Source organism: Lolium rigidum, chromosome 5 (genome assembly GCF_022539505.1).
Source record: "Lolium rigidum isolate FL_2022 chromosome 5, APGP_CSIRO_Lrig_0.1, whole genome shotgun sequence".
Lineage (NCBI taxonomy): Eukaryota > Viridiplantae > Streptophyta > Magnoliopsida > Poales > Poaceae > Lolium > Lolium rigidum.
This window is the reverse complement of record NC_061512.1, coordinates 235043125-235059866: the sequence shown is the minus strand read 5'-3', so window position 1 is coordinate 235059866 and position 16742 is coordinate 235043125. Positions and strand designations below refer to the sequence as shown.

Sequence of the window (16742 nt, the reverse complement as noted above, 5' to 3'; positions counted from 1 at the left end):
CCTTGGGTAATCCACTTAAGGGAAACTTGCTGCTGTTCTACAAACCTCTCGCTCTTGGAGGCCCAACACTGTCTACAGAAAAGTAGAGGGAAGTAGACATCAAGCTATTTTCCGGCGCCGTTGCCGGGGAGGAAAGGTAAAAGGTACTCACACTCCGGATCTCGGCTACTAAGCTATTTTCCTGGCGCCGTTGTAAGTACTAAAGCTATTTCCTTTAGACTCTGCAATTGCGACATTTGGTTTCTTGTTTACACTAGTTGGGTATAATGGAAAACAACAAAAATATGAGAGATCTTTATGAACTTTATCTTGAATTAGGACATGATGTGTTTGAAGAAAGAATTAAGAAACCCATGGAACTTTATATGCATACTAATGGGAATGTTATTACTATGAATGCTTTGAACACCATTGTTGCTAATGCTATGGAAAATTCTAAGCTTGGGGAAGCTGGTTTTGATGAGCATGATATTTTTAGTCACCCAAGCATTGAGGAGAAAATTTACTTTGATGATACTTTGCCTCCCATTTATGATGATTATAATAATAGTAGTCTTTTGTTACCACCTGTTATGGAGGATAAATTTGATTATGATTACAATATACCTCCTATATTTGATAGCTACTTTGTTGAATTTGCTCCCACTATAATTAATAAGAATGACTATGTTTATGTTGGGAGTAGTAATTATTTTATGCATGAGACTCATGATAAGAATGCTTTATGTGATAGTTATATTGTTGAGTTTGCTCATGATGCTACTGAAAGTTATTATGAGAGAGGAAAATATGGTTGTAGAAACTTTCATGTTACTAAAACACCTCTCTATGTGCTGAAATTTTTTAAGCTACACTTGTTTTATCTTTCTATGCTTGTTGCATTATGCTTCTTGAACTTGTTTATTTACAAGATTCCTTTTCATAGAAAGCATGTTAGGATTAAATGTGTTTTGAATTTGCCTCTTGACGCTCTCTTTTGCTTCAACTCTTATTTCTTACGAGTGCATCATTAAAACTGCTGAGCCCATCTTAATGGCTATAAAGAAAGAACTTCTTGGGAGATAACCCATGTGTTATTTTGCTACAGTACTTTGTTTTATATTTGTGTCTTGGAAGTTGTTTACTACTGTAGCAACCTCTCTTTATCAAGTTTTTGTGCCAAGTAAAGTTTCTATGTTAAAGTTAATGTTATATTTGGGATCGCTGCGCAGAAACAGCATTGCTGTCTGTCACGAATCTGGGCCTATTTCTCTGTAGAAAATTCGAAAAAATCTGCCAATTTACGAGCGTGATCCTCAGATATGTACGCAACTTTCATTAGTTTTGAGTTTTTCCATTTGAGCAAGTCTGGTGCCAGCTTTAAATTCGTCTTTACGAACTGTTCTGTTTTTGACAGATTCTGCCTTTTATTTCGCATTGCCGCTTTTGCTAAGTTGAATGAGTTTCTTTGTTCCATTAACTTTCAGAAGTTTTGTGCAATGTCCAGAAGTGTTAAGAATGATTGTGTCACCTCTGAACATGTGAATTTTTGATTATGCACTAACCCTCTAATGAGTTTGCTTGAAGTTTGGTGTGAAGAAAGTTTTCAAGGGTCAATAGAAGAGGGTGATATAATGTGATCGAAAAGAGCGAAAGGTCTAAGCTTGGGGATGCCCCGGTGGTTCATCCCTGCATATTTTAAGAAGACTCAAGCATCTAAGCTTGGGGATGCCCAAGGCATCCCCTTCTTCATCGACAACTTATCAGGTTTCTTCTAGTGAAACTATATTTTTATTCAGTCACATCTTATGTACTTTACTTGGAGCGTCTGTGTGTGCTTTTATTTTTGTTTTGTTATCTTAGTTCTCTAAATAAGTTCATCCTTGTGTGGGAGAGATACACGCTCCGCTGGTTCGTATGAACACATGTGTTCTTAGCTCATAATATTCATGGCGAAGTTTCCTCTTCGTTAAATTGTTATATGGTTGGAATTGGAAAATGCTACATGTAGTAATTGGTAAAATGTCTTGGATAATGTGATACTTGGCAATTGTTGTGCTCATGTTTAAGCTCTTGCATCATATGCTTTGCACCCATTAATGAAGAAATACATAGAGCTTGCTAAAATTTGGTTTGCATAATTGGTCTCTCTAAGGTCTAGATAATTTCTAGTATTGAGTTTGAACAACAAGGAAGACGGTGTAGAGTCTTATAATGTTTACAATATGTCTTTTATGTGAGTTTTGCTGCACGGGTTCATCCTTGTGTTTGTTTCAAATAAACCTTGCTAGCCTAAACCTTGTATCGAGAGGGAATACTTCTCATGCATCCAAATACTTGAGCCAATATTCATGCCATTTGTGTCCACCATACCTACCTACTACATGGTATTTCTCCGCCATTCCAAAGTAAATTGCTTGAGTGCTATCTTTAAACAATTCAAAAGTTATTACCTCTTATTTGTGTCAATGTTTTATAGCTCATGAGGAAGTATGTGGTGTTTATCTTTCAATCTTGTTGGGCAACTTTCACCAATGGAATAGTGACTTCATCCGCTTATCCAATAATTTTGCAAAAAGAGCTGGCAATGGGATTCCCAGTCCCAAATTAATTAACAAAAATAGACACTCCTCCATGGTATGTGATTGTTGGACGGCACCCGAAGGATTCGGTAAGCCATGGCTTGAGAAAGCAAAGGTCGGGAGGAGTGTCATCATAATAAAACTAAAATAAAAAGGCACTCCTTCATGGTATGAGATTGTTGGCAGGCACCCGAGGATTCGGTTAGCCATGGTTTATGAAAGAAAGGTTGGAAGGAGTGCCACCCAAAAATAAAATAAAATGGGAGCCGCTCTTTGAAGGTTTGTCTGGCAAGGGGGTTAGAGTACCCGCTACCATTCGTTGACAACAACAAACACCTCTCAAAACTTTATTTTTATGCTCTCTTTATGTTTTCAAAATAAAAGCTCTAGCACAAATATAGCAATCGATGCTTTCCTCTTTGAAGGACCTTTTTTTTACTTTTATGTTGAGTCAGTTCACCTATTTCTCTCTACCTCAAGAAGCAAACACTTGTGTGAACTGTGCATTGATTCCTACATACTTGCTTATTGCATTTGTTATATTACTCTATGTTCACAATATCCATGAGATATACATGTTATAAGTTGAAAGCAACCGCTGAAACTTAATCTTCTTTTGTGTTGCTTCAATACCTCTACTTTGAATTATTGCTTTACGAGTTAACTCTTATGCAAGACTTATTGATGCTTGTCTTGAAGTACTATTCATGAAAAGTCTTTGCTTTATGATTCAGTTGTTTACTCATGTCATTACCATTGTTTTGATCGCTGCATTCATCTCATATGCTTACAATAGTATGATCAAGGTTATGATGGCATGTCACTTAATAAATTATCTTTGTTATCGTTTTACCTGCTCGGGACGAGCAGAACTAAGCTTGGGGATGCTGATACGTCTCCAACGTATCGATAATTTCTTATGTTCCATGCTACTTTATTGATGATATCTACATGTTTTATACACATTATATGTCGTATTTATGCATTTTCTGGAACTAACCTATTAACAAGATGCCGAAGTGCCGGCTCTCGTTTCTCGCTCGTTTTTGGTTTCGTAAATCCTAGTAACGAAATATTCTCGGAATTGGACGAAATCACCGCCCAGGTTCCTATTTTTCCACGAAGCTTCCAGAACACCCGGGAAGGACCAGAGGGGGGCCACAGGCCCACTGGACCATAGGCCGGCGCGGCCTGGGGGTGGCCCGCGCCCCCTATGGTGTCGCCGCCTCGTCAGCCCTCCCGCGCCGCCTCTTTGCCTATATAAAGCCCCCGCATCGAAAACCCTTACGAGAGGAAGCCACGGTACGCGAAACCTTCCGAGCCGCCGCCATCGCGAAGCCAAGATCTGGGGGACAGGAGTCTCTGTTCCGGCACCCTGCCGGAGCGGGGAAGTGCCCCCGGAAGGCTTCTCCATCGACACCGCTGCCATCTCCACCGCCATCTTCATCACCGCTGCCATCTCCACCGCCATCTTCATCACCGCTGCTGCTCCCATGAGGAGGGAGTAGTTCTCCATCGAGGCTCGGGGCTGTACCGGTAGCTATGTGGTTCATCTCTCCCATGTACCTCAATACAATAATCTCATGAGCTGCTTTACATGATTGAGATTCATATGAGTTTGTATCACAATTTATCTATGTGCTACTCTAGCAATGTTATTAAAGTAGTTTTATTCCTCCCTGCACGTGTGTAAAGGTGACAGTGTGTGCACCGTGTTAGTACTTGGTTTATGCTATGATCATGATCTCTTGTAGATTGCGAAGTTAACTATTGCTATGATAATATTGATGTGATCTATTCCTCCTACATATGCATGAAGGTGACAGTGTGCATGCTATGCTAGTACTTGGTTTAGTCTTTTGATCTATCTTACACTATAAGGTTACTTAAACATGAGCATTATTGTGGAGCTTGTTAACTCCGGCATTGAGGGTTCGTGTAATCCTACGCAATGTGTTCATCATCCAACAAGAGAGTGTAGAGTATGCATTTATCTATTCTGTTATGTGATCAATGTTGAGAGTGTCCACTAGTGAAAGTCTAATCCCTAGGCCTTGTTCCTAAATATCGCTATCGCTGCTTGTTTACTGTTTTATTGCGTTACTACTGCTGCGTTACTACTCGCTTGTTTACTTCCTACAATATTACTACCATCAATCGCACGCCGGTAAGCTATTTTCCGGCGCCGTACTACTGCTCATACTTATTCATACCACCTCGTATTTCACTATCTCTTCGCCGAACTAGTTCACCTATTAGGTGTGTTGGGGACACAAGAGACTTCTTGCTTTGTGGTTGCAGGGTTGCATGAGAGGGATATCTTTGACCTCTTCCTCCCTGAGTTCGATAAACCTTGGGTAATCCACTTAAGGGAAACTTGCTGCTGTTCTACAAACCTCTGCTTTTGGAGGCCCAACACTGTCTACAGGAAAAGGAGGGGGAAGTAGACATCATGGTGCAGCGGAGCCTCGGAGACGGATGCAGCGTGATGGACGTGCGCAGGATGGTGGTGTCGTCTGGCGTCGTGGTGGCAGGCCTCGCAAGGTCATTGCTTTGATCTCTCCTGAAGATGGGTATGCGGAAGATGGTGGCGGCGAGGACTTCTGGAGCATGTATGATGGTACGCGCCGAGGGTCTGTCGGACCGGTTGTGCCACCTGCTCGACATTGGGCGACTTGTCGAGACCTTCGGTTTTTTGATGATGCGCGTTGGTGTGATGTCAGGGTGTTGGCTCTGTTCATTGACCCCCCCTCATCGGTGATGTAGGATTAGCGAGCTATCGTTAGTTTTGGTGGCTTCGGTTCGATCTTTGTAATTGTTCTTGTAAGATGTTCTGATTAATCTAATAAAAAACCGTATGTATCCCTTGGATGCAGAAGCTGGGTGATATTTCCTCCATTTCGAAAAAAAATTTAGACCGGGGCTACATCGCCATGAAGGAGCTGCTTGCCCAAATCCAAGAGCGTGTGGACATGGCAGGTCTTGCCATGCCATTGCCGCGCCCCCCTTCTTTCTGATGGTCCACCAACTGCTGGCTGAACATAAATTCTAGATGGAGGTTGGAACAGCTCAATCTCATAAGTGAAATGCTCTATGAAGATCACGTTGGTCGCACATCGTATAAAGCATCTCAAACGTAGCAAGATATCTTTGGACCAGTAAATCCAAAATGTACAAGAATCACGAGCGAGGTTTGATCTTGTCAATCCATATCCTTCAAAGTTCAAAGGGAGTTGATCCAATAGATGATCAGATAATTACCCTCTTAGTGGCATAATCGCTCATTTGTTCTCTTAACTTTTGTGCCACTTTTTGTGTGTGATGCTTTCGAATTATACATTTCGGGCCACAGCCTAGGCACGGGCCTCCAAATTAAGGCTATCGTCGATCAAACGGACCCTGGTGCGCAACATGCTTCACCATGCTGTGGGTACGTTCTGCCATAAAGCGGCTTGCTCTCGATGACGCCGGAACGGATGGAAAATGACCAATCTTAATTTGACTGATGGGAGACACGAAAGCTCCGACTGGTTCAGGTGCATGTACATGTCCATCGGCTGCAAACACCGGAAGACGCTTGAAAATAGCGTTACGTAATTTGTGTCAATTTTATTTTAAATTATTTTTACTCCCTTCGTTCCATGAAGATTGTAGAAGATTTATCAAAATTTGAATGTATCTAGACAAATACTTACCGGACTACGCCCTTCGGAAGTTAAGGTCAGTATGGTTTCTTGTAAGTTTTCCCTTCATCCGGGGAACTTGGCTCCGTAGAAACAGTAGGAGGTCGTGCGATCTAAAAATCATATTGTGTAAATAGATTGGTTGCCAACCCGGTCATTTTATTGGCCCTTTTTCTGTTTCGCACTTTCGTCGTGTGTTTTGTTATGAGCCGTTTTCCGCATATGGTTACCACGTCCGCTTCGTGGTGAGCTTGCCAAAACGACCAATAATGCACACAAGATGTTCGACATAATAGCATTTCAGGCAAGGCTAATATATAGCAAATAAACAACAATAGAAACATAGTTCTAACAGTGGATTAGATTGTTGCACCGCATGTCCACAAATAACTTCCCGTGATGCAAAACAAATTCATCAACCGAGGGGTTGGTACATACCTCCTCGCCATACCTAGCTACCACAAAAAAATATACAGACTTGGCATCAGTTTTCATCAAACCTAGCTACTCCCAAAATATACAACATCGTCATGATGTTCATCACCGTCACTTACACCAGAACGATCCAAAAAAATAACCCAATACTCGGGCTCCTCAAAGGTAATATTTCTTCAGAAAGGCAGTAACCAGAACATCATGCACTCATGGCTTATCGCAAGGTACCTGGTGGCCTATGCCTTGTGATCCATGAGGTGGCTAAGTGATACGGTGCATCCAAGCCAATCCACCTAAATTGATGTCCGATCTTTCACAGCGAGAACCTGGGGTAGAGAATCCTCCCAACAACGCGATGAACGCAGCCTGGAGAAGAGAGAACGAATCCAGCAAGCAACGGATCGATGAACGATACGCCTCAAACCAAGAGCTAGACAATCCTTGATGAACACAAGAACCTTCGCAGCGGATAATATAGATAAACGGCAGCGCCATACCCCCGGAGGGATGGTACACGTGAACACACGCAATGGGGAAAACCCTAATCTTTAGTCTAAACTTGTCTATCTAAAACCCTAGCCGCACCTCCACTTATATGAGGGGTGGAGTGGCCGGCCAGCCCCTAGTGGGCCTCTCTACCTTGGTTTGGACAGGCCCAAACCAAACTGACTCAATTTATTAAAAACCCTAATTGGCCCACATATGACCATTACATAAACTAAGATAAATGAGCTGGTGGAGTCCTGAATTTGGGCTCCACATAGGCCTCCATGCCCGTATCATCCTCCCCCCTTCAAGAAGCGTTGTCCCCAACGCGTGAGGGTCTTCTGGAAAAGGTGACGTGATATGAACATGACACGTCCTCGCCGTCTTCAAGTCTTGCTTGCCTTCCACACCACATCCTCCCTCGCGGCCTGCTTGACTTGATACAACACTTGGCGCCTCCTTCCGTCTCCATATGAGCTTGTACTTTGGCGCCAACTCCTTCTTCTTGCGAGGTTTTGATGGACCCCTGTGTCGCTGCACATGACCCTGCACAAGATGTGTAATTCCTGGGCCACATAGATGTCTCACACGTCCATCCTTGCCTCGATGCATCCTTGGTGTCGCGGAAAACTAGACAGTACTCCTAGCACGGTAGTGCCGCTGCCCACTGTCTCCACTGACGCGCTCGCCTCCCACTCCTCCCACGCGCATCTGCGCCATATGTACTGGAACATCATCAGCACAAACATCATCAGTCTGCATACTAGCATCAACACAAACTGGAACTGTAGCACATGCTGTAACATCCACATCAACAACAAGTGTAGCTTCATCCGGCTTGTCACCAACAAGAACTGGCTTGTCATCTACAAGCATGGCTGAAACATCACAAACATCAATGCTCGGAACATCATGCACCTCTTGCTGCACTTTAGGCTTGTGCAACTTCTCTTTACGCACCACTAACTCCACATCGGACTTGATATGATCATCACCCATAGGCTTCAAAGTCCGCTGTTTGCCACCATGCATAAAAGAATATGTATTTGCTTGCCCAACATGTGTCACATTGCGATCATACTGCCAAGGACGTCCAAGTAGCAACCCACACACCTCCAATGGCAACACATCGCAGTCAATCTCATCAACATAGTCATCAACTGTAAATGGCACACGCACCTTGTGAGTAATCTTCAGCATACCACAACTATTCAAGCACTCAAGACGTTTAGGTTCAGGAAGACGCCATGTAGACAACCACAACGCTGCCACCATCGCCTTGCTAATGCCATTAGTACAGCTACCACCATCAATCATCAACTTGCAAGCCTTGCCCTTGATAAAGCACTGAGTCTGAAACAAACTCCATCGCTGAACCTTGTCAACTGTCTTGCAAGCATCACCTTGTACCTTCTTGAGTTGCATATTCAGCCCGCTCAATGGTACATCCTCCTCAACAGTCACAGTAGCGCTCTTGGTATCAGAGCCAGGTTTCCTCTCCTCAGTGACTGTCTGTATTGGAACCACCTCCTTCACGGTAATGTTAGAGCACACCACCGCGTTGTCCAACTTTGTGGACTTAACCTGAAATCTAGCACGCAAAAACTGCTTGAAATCTGCCCAACTAGACCGTAGTCCAATGATACCCTGAACTATCAGAAAATCATGATACCACTCAGCTAACTCATGATCAACACGTCGGTATGCAATATCAAATTCAATTTGGCCACCAAACGTGCTATTCACCGCCTTGCATCTCTCAAAACCATCGTCAATGGCTGACTCCCAAACTTGATATTCTATTGGTGTTGCGGAACGAGACAGCTGCCACTTGATTGGCTCATCAAATGGTTTACCCATCCTCATACCGAGGTAGTCATAGTAGATGTCCGCCTTCCAACCCAGAGCACGCACTCGTAATGTAAAGGCAGACGGAACAGCAGAAATAACAGCAGCAGCCTGCCCGGCCCAGGGCCCGGTTGGACCGGCCTGTGGACCGGCCTGGCCGGTCTGTGGCCCGGTTGACCGGCCGGCAACCGGATGCATCGTACCGGAACCAAACCGGACGAAATTTTGCGAACTTCCCGGTTTGCCGCCCGGTTGACCGGATTCTACGCCGGCCTGCCCGGTCTGTGGCCCGGTTGACCGGATTCCAGACCGGATTTTTCCTGGTCGCGAAATTTCGTCTTCTTCCCGATGCTGGTCGCGATTTTTCGCGATTTTGACCTCCGTAACAGCCATGGATGACCTCCAAACTGCACCAAACAACTCCAAACTTCCTCCAACCAACCTCCTTCAACCGAGAGCCAAACTCCTCTGATATAGAACCAATCTTCTCCGCAGCAAACCGATCAAAGAGATCGATCAACAACACCTCGCCGTGAGCAACCCAGAAAACTGATACCACATGATACGGTGCATCCAAGCCAATCCACCTAGATTGATGCCCGATCTTTCACGGCGAGAACCTGGGGTAGAGAATCCTCCCAACAACGCGATGAACGCAGCCTGGAGAAGAGGGAACGAATCCAGCAAGCAACGGATCGATGAACGATACGCCTCAAACCAAGAGCTAGACAATCCTTGATGAATACAAGAACCTTCGCAGCGGATAATATAGATAAACGGCAGCGCCGTACCCCCGGAGGGATGATACACGTGAACACACGCAATGGGGAAAACCCTAATCTTTAGTCTAAACTTGTCTATCTAAAACCCTAGCCGCACCTCCACTTATATGAGGGGTGGAGTGGCCGGCCAGCCCCTAGTGGGCCTCTCTACCTTGGTTTGGACAGGCCCAAACCAAATTGACTCAATTTATTAAAAACCCTAATTGGCCCACATATGACCATTACATAAACTAAGATAAATGAGCTGGTGGAGTCCTGAATCTGGGCTCCACATAGGCCTCCATGCCCGTATCACTATGAGCACGGTGGATCACAGTGGGAGAGATGGGTGCTTATGGAACACGCCCGGCGTAGATCATCTACATTTGAACATAGTTCTCTATAGGCTTCTTGAGGAGATCATTGTCCCTTGGGTGAGTCTGCAAACAACAAGATAGTTAATTCATCGTGTTGTCATAGCTTATGATCGAGTGCATGACTAAAGAAATAAGTGCATTAATCGAACCATGATGTGGGGAAAGTAGGCATCATCGTCCATCATGATTGTTGGTGTCTCTTCCACCCAGCGCACTCCCTCAAGCCTTTTGGCCCTGCTCACATGAATCCATAGTGCTCTCCAGTGCCTAAGATGGTCGTAGATCTGCTCCGGGGCAACTACACGGCCACAATACTTGACGAAGGACTCTACAACATCCTTGAAGTACTTCGCCTTGAAACCAAGGTCCGATCTAACCCTTTTCTTGATGAGCTCACACACCCTGTTTAGAAAGAACATGGACAGAGCACGTGGGTATGTCATGATGTTCTTCTTCGTCACCAAGAAGCACTTATGAGGCACCGTCCTGTACCGAAGCGGCAACACCACCAGAATTTTCCTTATCGTACTGCACAAACGAAAATACCATAGTACAAGAACAAAGATAAGGGAGCAACTAAAAAGGCCTTAGAACACAATATGCATCAAACACCCTGCAGGCAGGCAAACTAACAATCTCTTAGACCATATCTTGCATAAAACACCTTGCAACCAAGCAAACGAACAAGATCTTAGAACATAGCACGCTTCAAACACCTTGCAGACAAGAACAATAACAAGCACTCACAACATAGCACGCATCAAACACCTTGAAGGCGAGAACATTAGTTACAATCTACTTTGCATGTTGACATGTATAAGTCCAAAACTGGTACAATAAGAGCACATACACGTTGTACAAGCAATCCTCGTAACAACTATTGCACTTATATGTGGCTTACATAGCAATGAAAATCACACTTCGCAACGAACACAAGCAAAAGATATAGATCTGCCTCTGGGCAAACATATCTAAGCTGTGGTTCTATATTACTCACATCAATCACACCTGGAGGAAGTCAACATGCCGGCAAGGAAGAGGAAGATGACTTGCCGCGGTGGGGCTACACCGGACGGGGAAGATGAAGTCGCTTACCTGCTTGTCGTTGAGAAGTTGCCCTGGACGGAAAGCTCGAAAGGGAGGAAATAGTGGCGGGGGGATTTTTCGGTGAGGCGCGGCGGCGGGAGGTGAGCGAATTTTTTCCGCGGGATTTCCTCGGAAGCGCGGGAGCTCCTGCCATTTCTGCTCGTACAATCTTGGCGTAAATTTCCCCGCAAGCGCGAGAAAAGTTTGGCTCGCCAAAAACGTTCGAATCAAGCGTGCCTCCCCATACAAATTCTACACTACTTTAAAAATCATGCGAAACGGGAAACGAAAACGCGTGGACACCCGAACTGCTATTTCTTAGCATCAGTACGTGGAGCTCGAAAACCACAACGCGAGCTCCCCGTTACTGAATTTTGTGTCGACTGTTTGAGTTGAAACAGAAACAAGAAACGACGATGTGTACAGTACGTTGGAGCCCAACGTTCATCTGCATGCATGTACGCGTTGAACCGAGGAACAGTGTTGACCTGCTCCGTCCGCACCACGCGAACCCATGCAGTTCTGCTCGATCGCAGAGAAGAGGAACCTGACCCAGTGGATCGATGCATGCATGGAAGCTAGCTCTAGAGAGCGGCGAGTGTGGTAGCATAGCATGTACAGTACCTGTTTTGGAGCTCCCCTGGTGCAGTTCCGGAGGTCATAGCGCGCCCGTCCGAAACCTCGCGACTTGGCTCACTTTTTACATTTCGTTTTGTAGCTTATGAAATCTCGTTCTTTTTACCTCAGCACAGACACATGGTCTAGGTTGTTTGGTTACACATGAATCCAGGTTTAGGCTCACCCTCTTGTACATATGGTAACTTTATCTCTCATCTTCACAACCATCACCTCGGCGCCGTCCAGAAGCCGGACACCATGCCGCGCTGACGACGACAATGGCCATGGAATTTACTACCATGCCGTCGCCGCCGACGGTTGCCCGTCATGCTGCCCATGACGACGATGGCCACAACCGTTAGCAACCTGAATTATCACCTCTCACCTACCACAACCATCACAACGGCACCGTTCACGAAACCGGGCACAAAGCCTACCACAACGGTGCACGGAAATACTATCATGCCGTTATCGTCGATGTTGGCCACCTCCATATCTGTCCATGGGCAGCCCGGCTTGGAATTCCAGGGCCGAGCCGGGCCTGGCGTAACCACTGGGACGGGCCGTGGTGTAGAAATTCAGCCCGAAGAGCATCTCAGGCCGGGCTTGGGTATCAGATTTGGGCCAGAAGCCCGAGCCCAGCCCGACCTAGAGTTCTCTGTCTCCACTTCCCCAGAAATTCAGCCAAAGGCCCATCTTGGGTGGTATATATTTCGGTTGGTGCCCTAATCCTACCTACCACACACCCCCAGACCCCACCCGCCGCACTCCCTCAGTCCCCCACAGTCCCAGTTCCCTAGCCCACCGCCCCACCCCCCCGTGGCGGCGCCGCCCAAGTTCATGTTCCACGATGTCGAGCGCCGCCCCACCGTCAGCCTTCCCCGACCGCCGCACCTCCGTCCTCCCATGCGACCGCTCATCGACTGGACCTCCGTCCTCGCACGTGGCCGCTACACTCCATCCTCACCCACGATCGATGCCATCCATCCTCGCTCGCGGCTGCTGCACGTACGCCTGTCCTCGCCAGATCTCCTCCGTCCTCGCTAGATCTCCGTTGTGGCCATTGTCCTTCGTCGCCTCGTTGGCAAGGCAAAGAAGATCTATAAATTTTGATGTTGTTTGGTGTGAAAACAGTTCACATTGCTATCAAATCTATTGTGAATTGTGCTATTTTATGTTAAACGCTATTGTAAACACTGATGTTACGCTGGTAAAATGGCCATTTTTCTCAGGTTGAGATCGTTGGGAAAAGATCAGTTTCGGGCCATCTGGGTCGGGCCTCGGGTTGTCGGGCTTTGCCTCGGGCCGGGCTTGGGCCACACATAACTTTCTCGGGCCAGGCCAGGCTCGGGCCTAACCTTTAGCTGTCAGGCCTTATTTGCCCCAGCCCGAAACCTGGCCCAGCCCGGCCCGGGATATGCCCAGGTATAACCACCACCATGGATTACCACCTCTCACCGACCATCGCCACGCCGCCGTCCACGAAGCAGGGAACAATAATCTACCATGACACACTTGTATGCGTTGACGCCTAGGGCAACAATTCATCTTACTACAATATTGTATTTGAGTTAAGGGTATCATGATTTTTTTTAGATGAAAGGGTTTCCCCTAGTTCCCTTAACATGCAACCAAACAAGCGGGTATCATGACTTTCTCGCGACCCTCTTGCCCCCGACCCCTAGCGGCGACCCTTCCTCGGCAGTTGAATGGAGGGCTCAACGACGGCGTCCGGCCAGGCCTCCTATGAGACGACGTTGTGGGGTGGCGGCGGCCAGGATACGTCCGTCTGCAGGTGGCGTCACTGCCTGGTGGCGGCGGCGTGGATGTTGGCCGGATGTAGACCCGGATGGGCCGCGACAGGCCTCTTTTCGCGTTGCGGCTCCGGTGCAGCTATGTCGGAGGTAGAGGCTATCTCGGACTTCTCCCGCGGCACGAGTAACCCTGGAGTAGCTGCTCTGGGCATTGCCATGGTGTCCATCTCCTCCACCGGAGGTGGTCTGCATGAGGTTGTGAGTTGGGAAGACATAGTTGCCAATGAAAACCGAGCCGGTTGACGGGCGATGACGGCGTTTTGTTTGTGCTGCTATGGGGGAAACCCTAGGATCTAGTCTTCCAGATCAGACGATGGCGGCATTGTGGCTGTGAGTCGGGAAGACATAGTTGCCGATGAAAACCGAGTTGGTTGGTGAGCAATAAAATTTGTATGCATCGTTTTAATGCAGAGGCGAGCTCCCCGTTTCTAAAATAATCATGATTTTGTCGCTCTGCTTAAACTGAAGGGCAATACTAATTAAGTGTATTAGCTAAAGTTCAGTTCTTCCCCGCAAGAAAAAGTTAAAGTTCAGTTCTGAACGCAGTTCGTTGAAAGTGAGTTCAGTTCTGCCTTTCCGAGTTTGTTGGGGACTATCAGCAACTTGCCATGTGTGGCGTTGCTCTCGGACACCGACACACGCAAAACAACGTCCGTACTGCGCTGTGCCTCACTGGTAGAAAAAAGGCCTTCCGTCCAGCCCCATTAGTCGCGGAAATGCAAGAACCGCGACCAATGTGGCCTTTAGTCGCGGCTCGGTTGGAGAACCGCGACCAAAGGCCTGGGCCCAGCGCGCTCGGTGGCCAGCTGGTGGACGGGAGGGGCTTTAGTCGCGGTTGGCCTGGCCAACCGCGACTAAATGTCCTCAGGCCTGGCCCAAAGGCCTTTAGTCGCGGTTGGCCAGGCCAACCGCGACTAAAGCCCCTCCCCTATATATACCACCCAGCCCACAACACTTAGCCATTTGGTGCCATTTCTCTTCACAAACTTCACAAGGGGGTGTAGGGTTTGCTTTTGGCTCCTCTTATGCACACAAGGTGTTTGATGAAATGTCCCAAGAGCATGAACCAAACATGATATGAAGTGTCGTAGCCACACTTGATCGAGCTTCCTCATTTATTTTTTCCTCCTCGATCGCGGTTAGCAACAACACTTGAACCTTTCATATATATGTGTCATTGATAAAATATGCATATGTGTGTAGTTCATTGTTTAATTTCTATTTAGTTTAACAAATGCATGATGGTTAATTATATATTTTGTATTATAATAATGCGGATGAATCGGCAATGGATGTACGCTAGCCGACTCTCCGGCGAATTCACTACGGGTTTGAAAGATTTCCTCGTAGTGGCTAATGCGAACAAGCGGGGGGTTTTGTTATCTGTCCATGTGTTGACTGTAAGAATCGGAAGGGTTACTCTTCCTCAAGGGAAGTTCACTCGCACCTGATTCGGCATGGTTTCATGCCAAGCTATAATTGTTGGACCAAGCATGGAGAAAGAGGGGTTATAATGGAAGAAGATGAAGAAGGGGATGACATCGATCGAGCTATCTTGATCATTTCGGTGATACTTTCATGGATGATGCCGAAGGTGGGGAAGGTGAAGGGGAAGGTGAAGGGGAAGGTGATCAAGAAGAGGCACGTGATGAGCCCGCCGATGATCTTGGTCGGACCATTGCCGATGCACGGAGTCGTCGCGAAACCGAAAAGGAGAGGGAGAATTTGGATCGCATGTTAGAGGATCACAAAAAGTCGCTGTACCCGTGGATGCGATAATGGTCTGAAAAAGCTGGGCTGCACACTCGGATTTGCTGAGATGGAAGGCACAGGAAGGTGTAGCTGACTCGGGATTTGAAAACTTGCTGAAAATGTTGAAGAATATGTTTCCAAAGAATAACGAGTTGCCCTCCAAGACGTACGAAGCAAAGAAGGTTGTTTGCCCTCTAGGTTTAGAGGTTCCAAGATACATGCATGCATCAACGACCGCATCCTCTACCGCGGTGAATACAAGAATTTGAATGAATGCCCGGTATGCACCGCATTGCGTTATAAGATCGAGGCGATGACCCCGGTGACGATGTCGAGGGCCGAAACCCGTGAAGAAGGTTCCCGCCAAGATGATGTGGTATGCTCCTATAATACCACGGTTGAAACGTCCGTTCGGGAACAAAGAGCATGCCAAGTTGTTGCGATGGCACAAAGAGGACCGTAAGTCGGACGGGGAGTTGAGACACCCCGCGGATGGAACGCAATGGAGAAAGATCGACAGAGAGTTTAAAGATTTTGCAGCCGACGCAAGGAACATAAGATTTGGTCTAAGTACAGATGGCATGAATCCTTTCGGCGAGCGGAGCTCCAGCCATAGCACCTGGCCCGTGACTCTATGCATCTACAACCTTCCTCCTTGGTTGTGCATGAAGCGGAAGTTCATTATGATGCCAGTGCTCATCCAAGGTCCGAAGCAACCCGGTGATACGTCTCCGACGTATCGATAATTTCTTATGTTCCTTGCCACATTATTGATGATATCTACATGTTTTATGCACACTTTATGTCATATTCGTGCATTTTCTGGAACTAACCTATTAACAAGATGCCGAAGTGCCGGTCCTCGTTTTCGCTGTTTTTGGTTTCAGAAATCCTAGTAATGAAATATTCTCGGAATTGGACGAAATCAACGCCCAGTGTTCCTATTTTGCCCGGAAGCATCCGGAACACCCGAGAGCCGCCGGAGGGGGGCCACACGGACCCCAGATGATAGGCCGGCGCGGCCCACCCCCGGCCGCGCGGCCCTATGGTGTCGTCGCCCCTTCGACCTTCCCGACGCTGCCCTTTCGCCTATATAAAGCCCCCGCGTCGAAAACCCTTACGGAGGAAGCCACGGTACGCGAAACCTTCCGAGCCGCCGCCATCGCGAAGCCAAGATCCGGGGGACAGGAGTCTCCGTTCCGGCACCTGCCGGACGGGGAAGTGCCCCCGGAAGGCTTCTCCATCGACACCGCTGCCATCTCCACCGCCATCTTCATCAACGCTGCTGCTCCCATGAAGAGGGAGTTGTTCTCCATCGAGG

General features: G+C 47.0%; 1 protein-coding gene across 1 annotated transcript in view; it reads right to left on the bottom strand.

Annotated features, from left to right (window-relative positions):
- LOC124657260 overlaps window positions 1-11899 on the bottom strand; it is a 38766-nt gene extending 26867 nt beyond the window's left edge. Inside the window, exons 1-4 of the mRNA XM_047195840.1 lie at window positions 11862-11899; window positions 11667-11759; window positions 10301-10679; window positions 10159-10214 (exon numbers count right to left, since the gene is read on the bottom strand). Coding sequence (XP_047051796.1) covers window positions 10159-10214; window positions 10301-10679; window positions 11667-11759; window positions 11862-11899 — 566 coding nt within the window. The remainder of the gene's footprint in view (window positions 1-10158; window positions 10215-10300; window positions 10680-11666; window positions 11760-11861) is intronic.
- Window positions 11900-16742: the final 4843 nt, after the last annotated feature.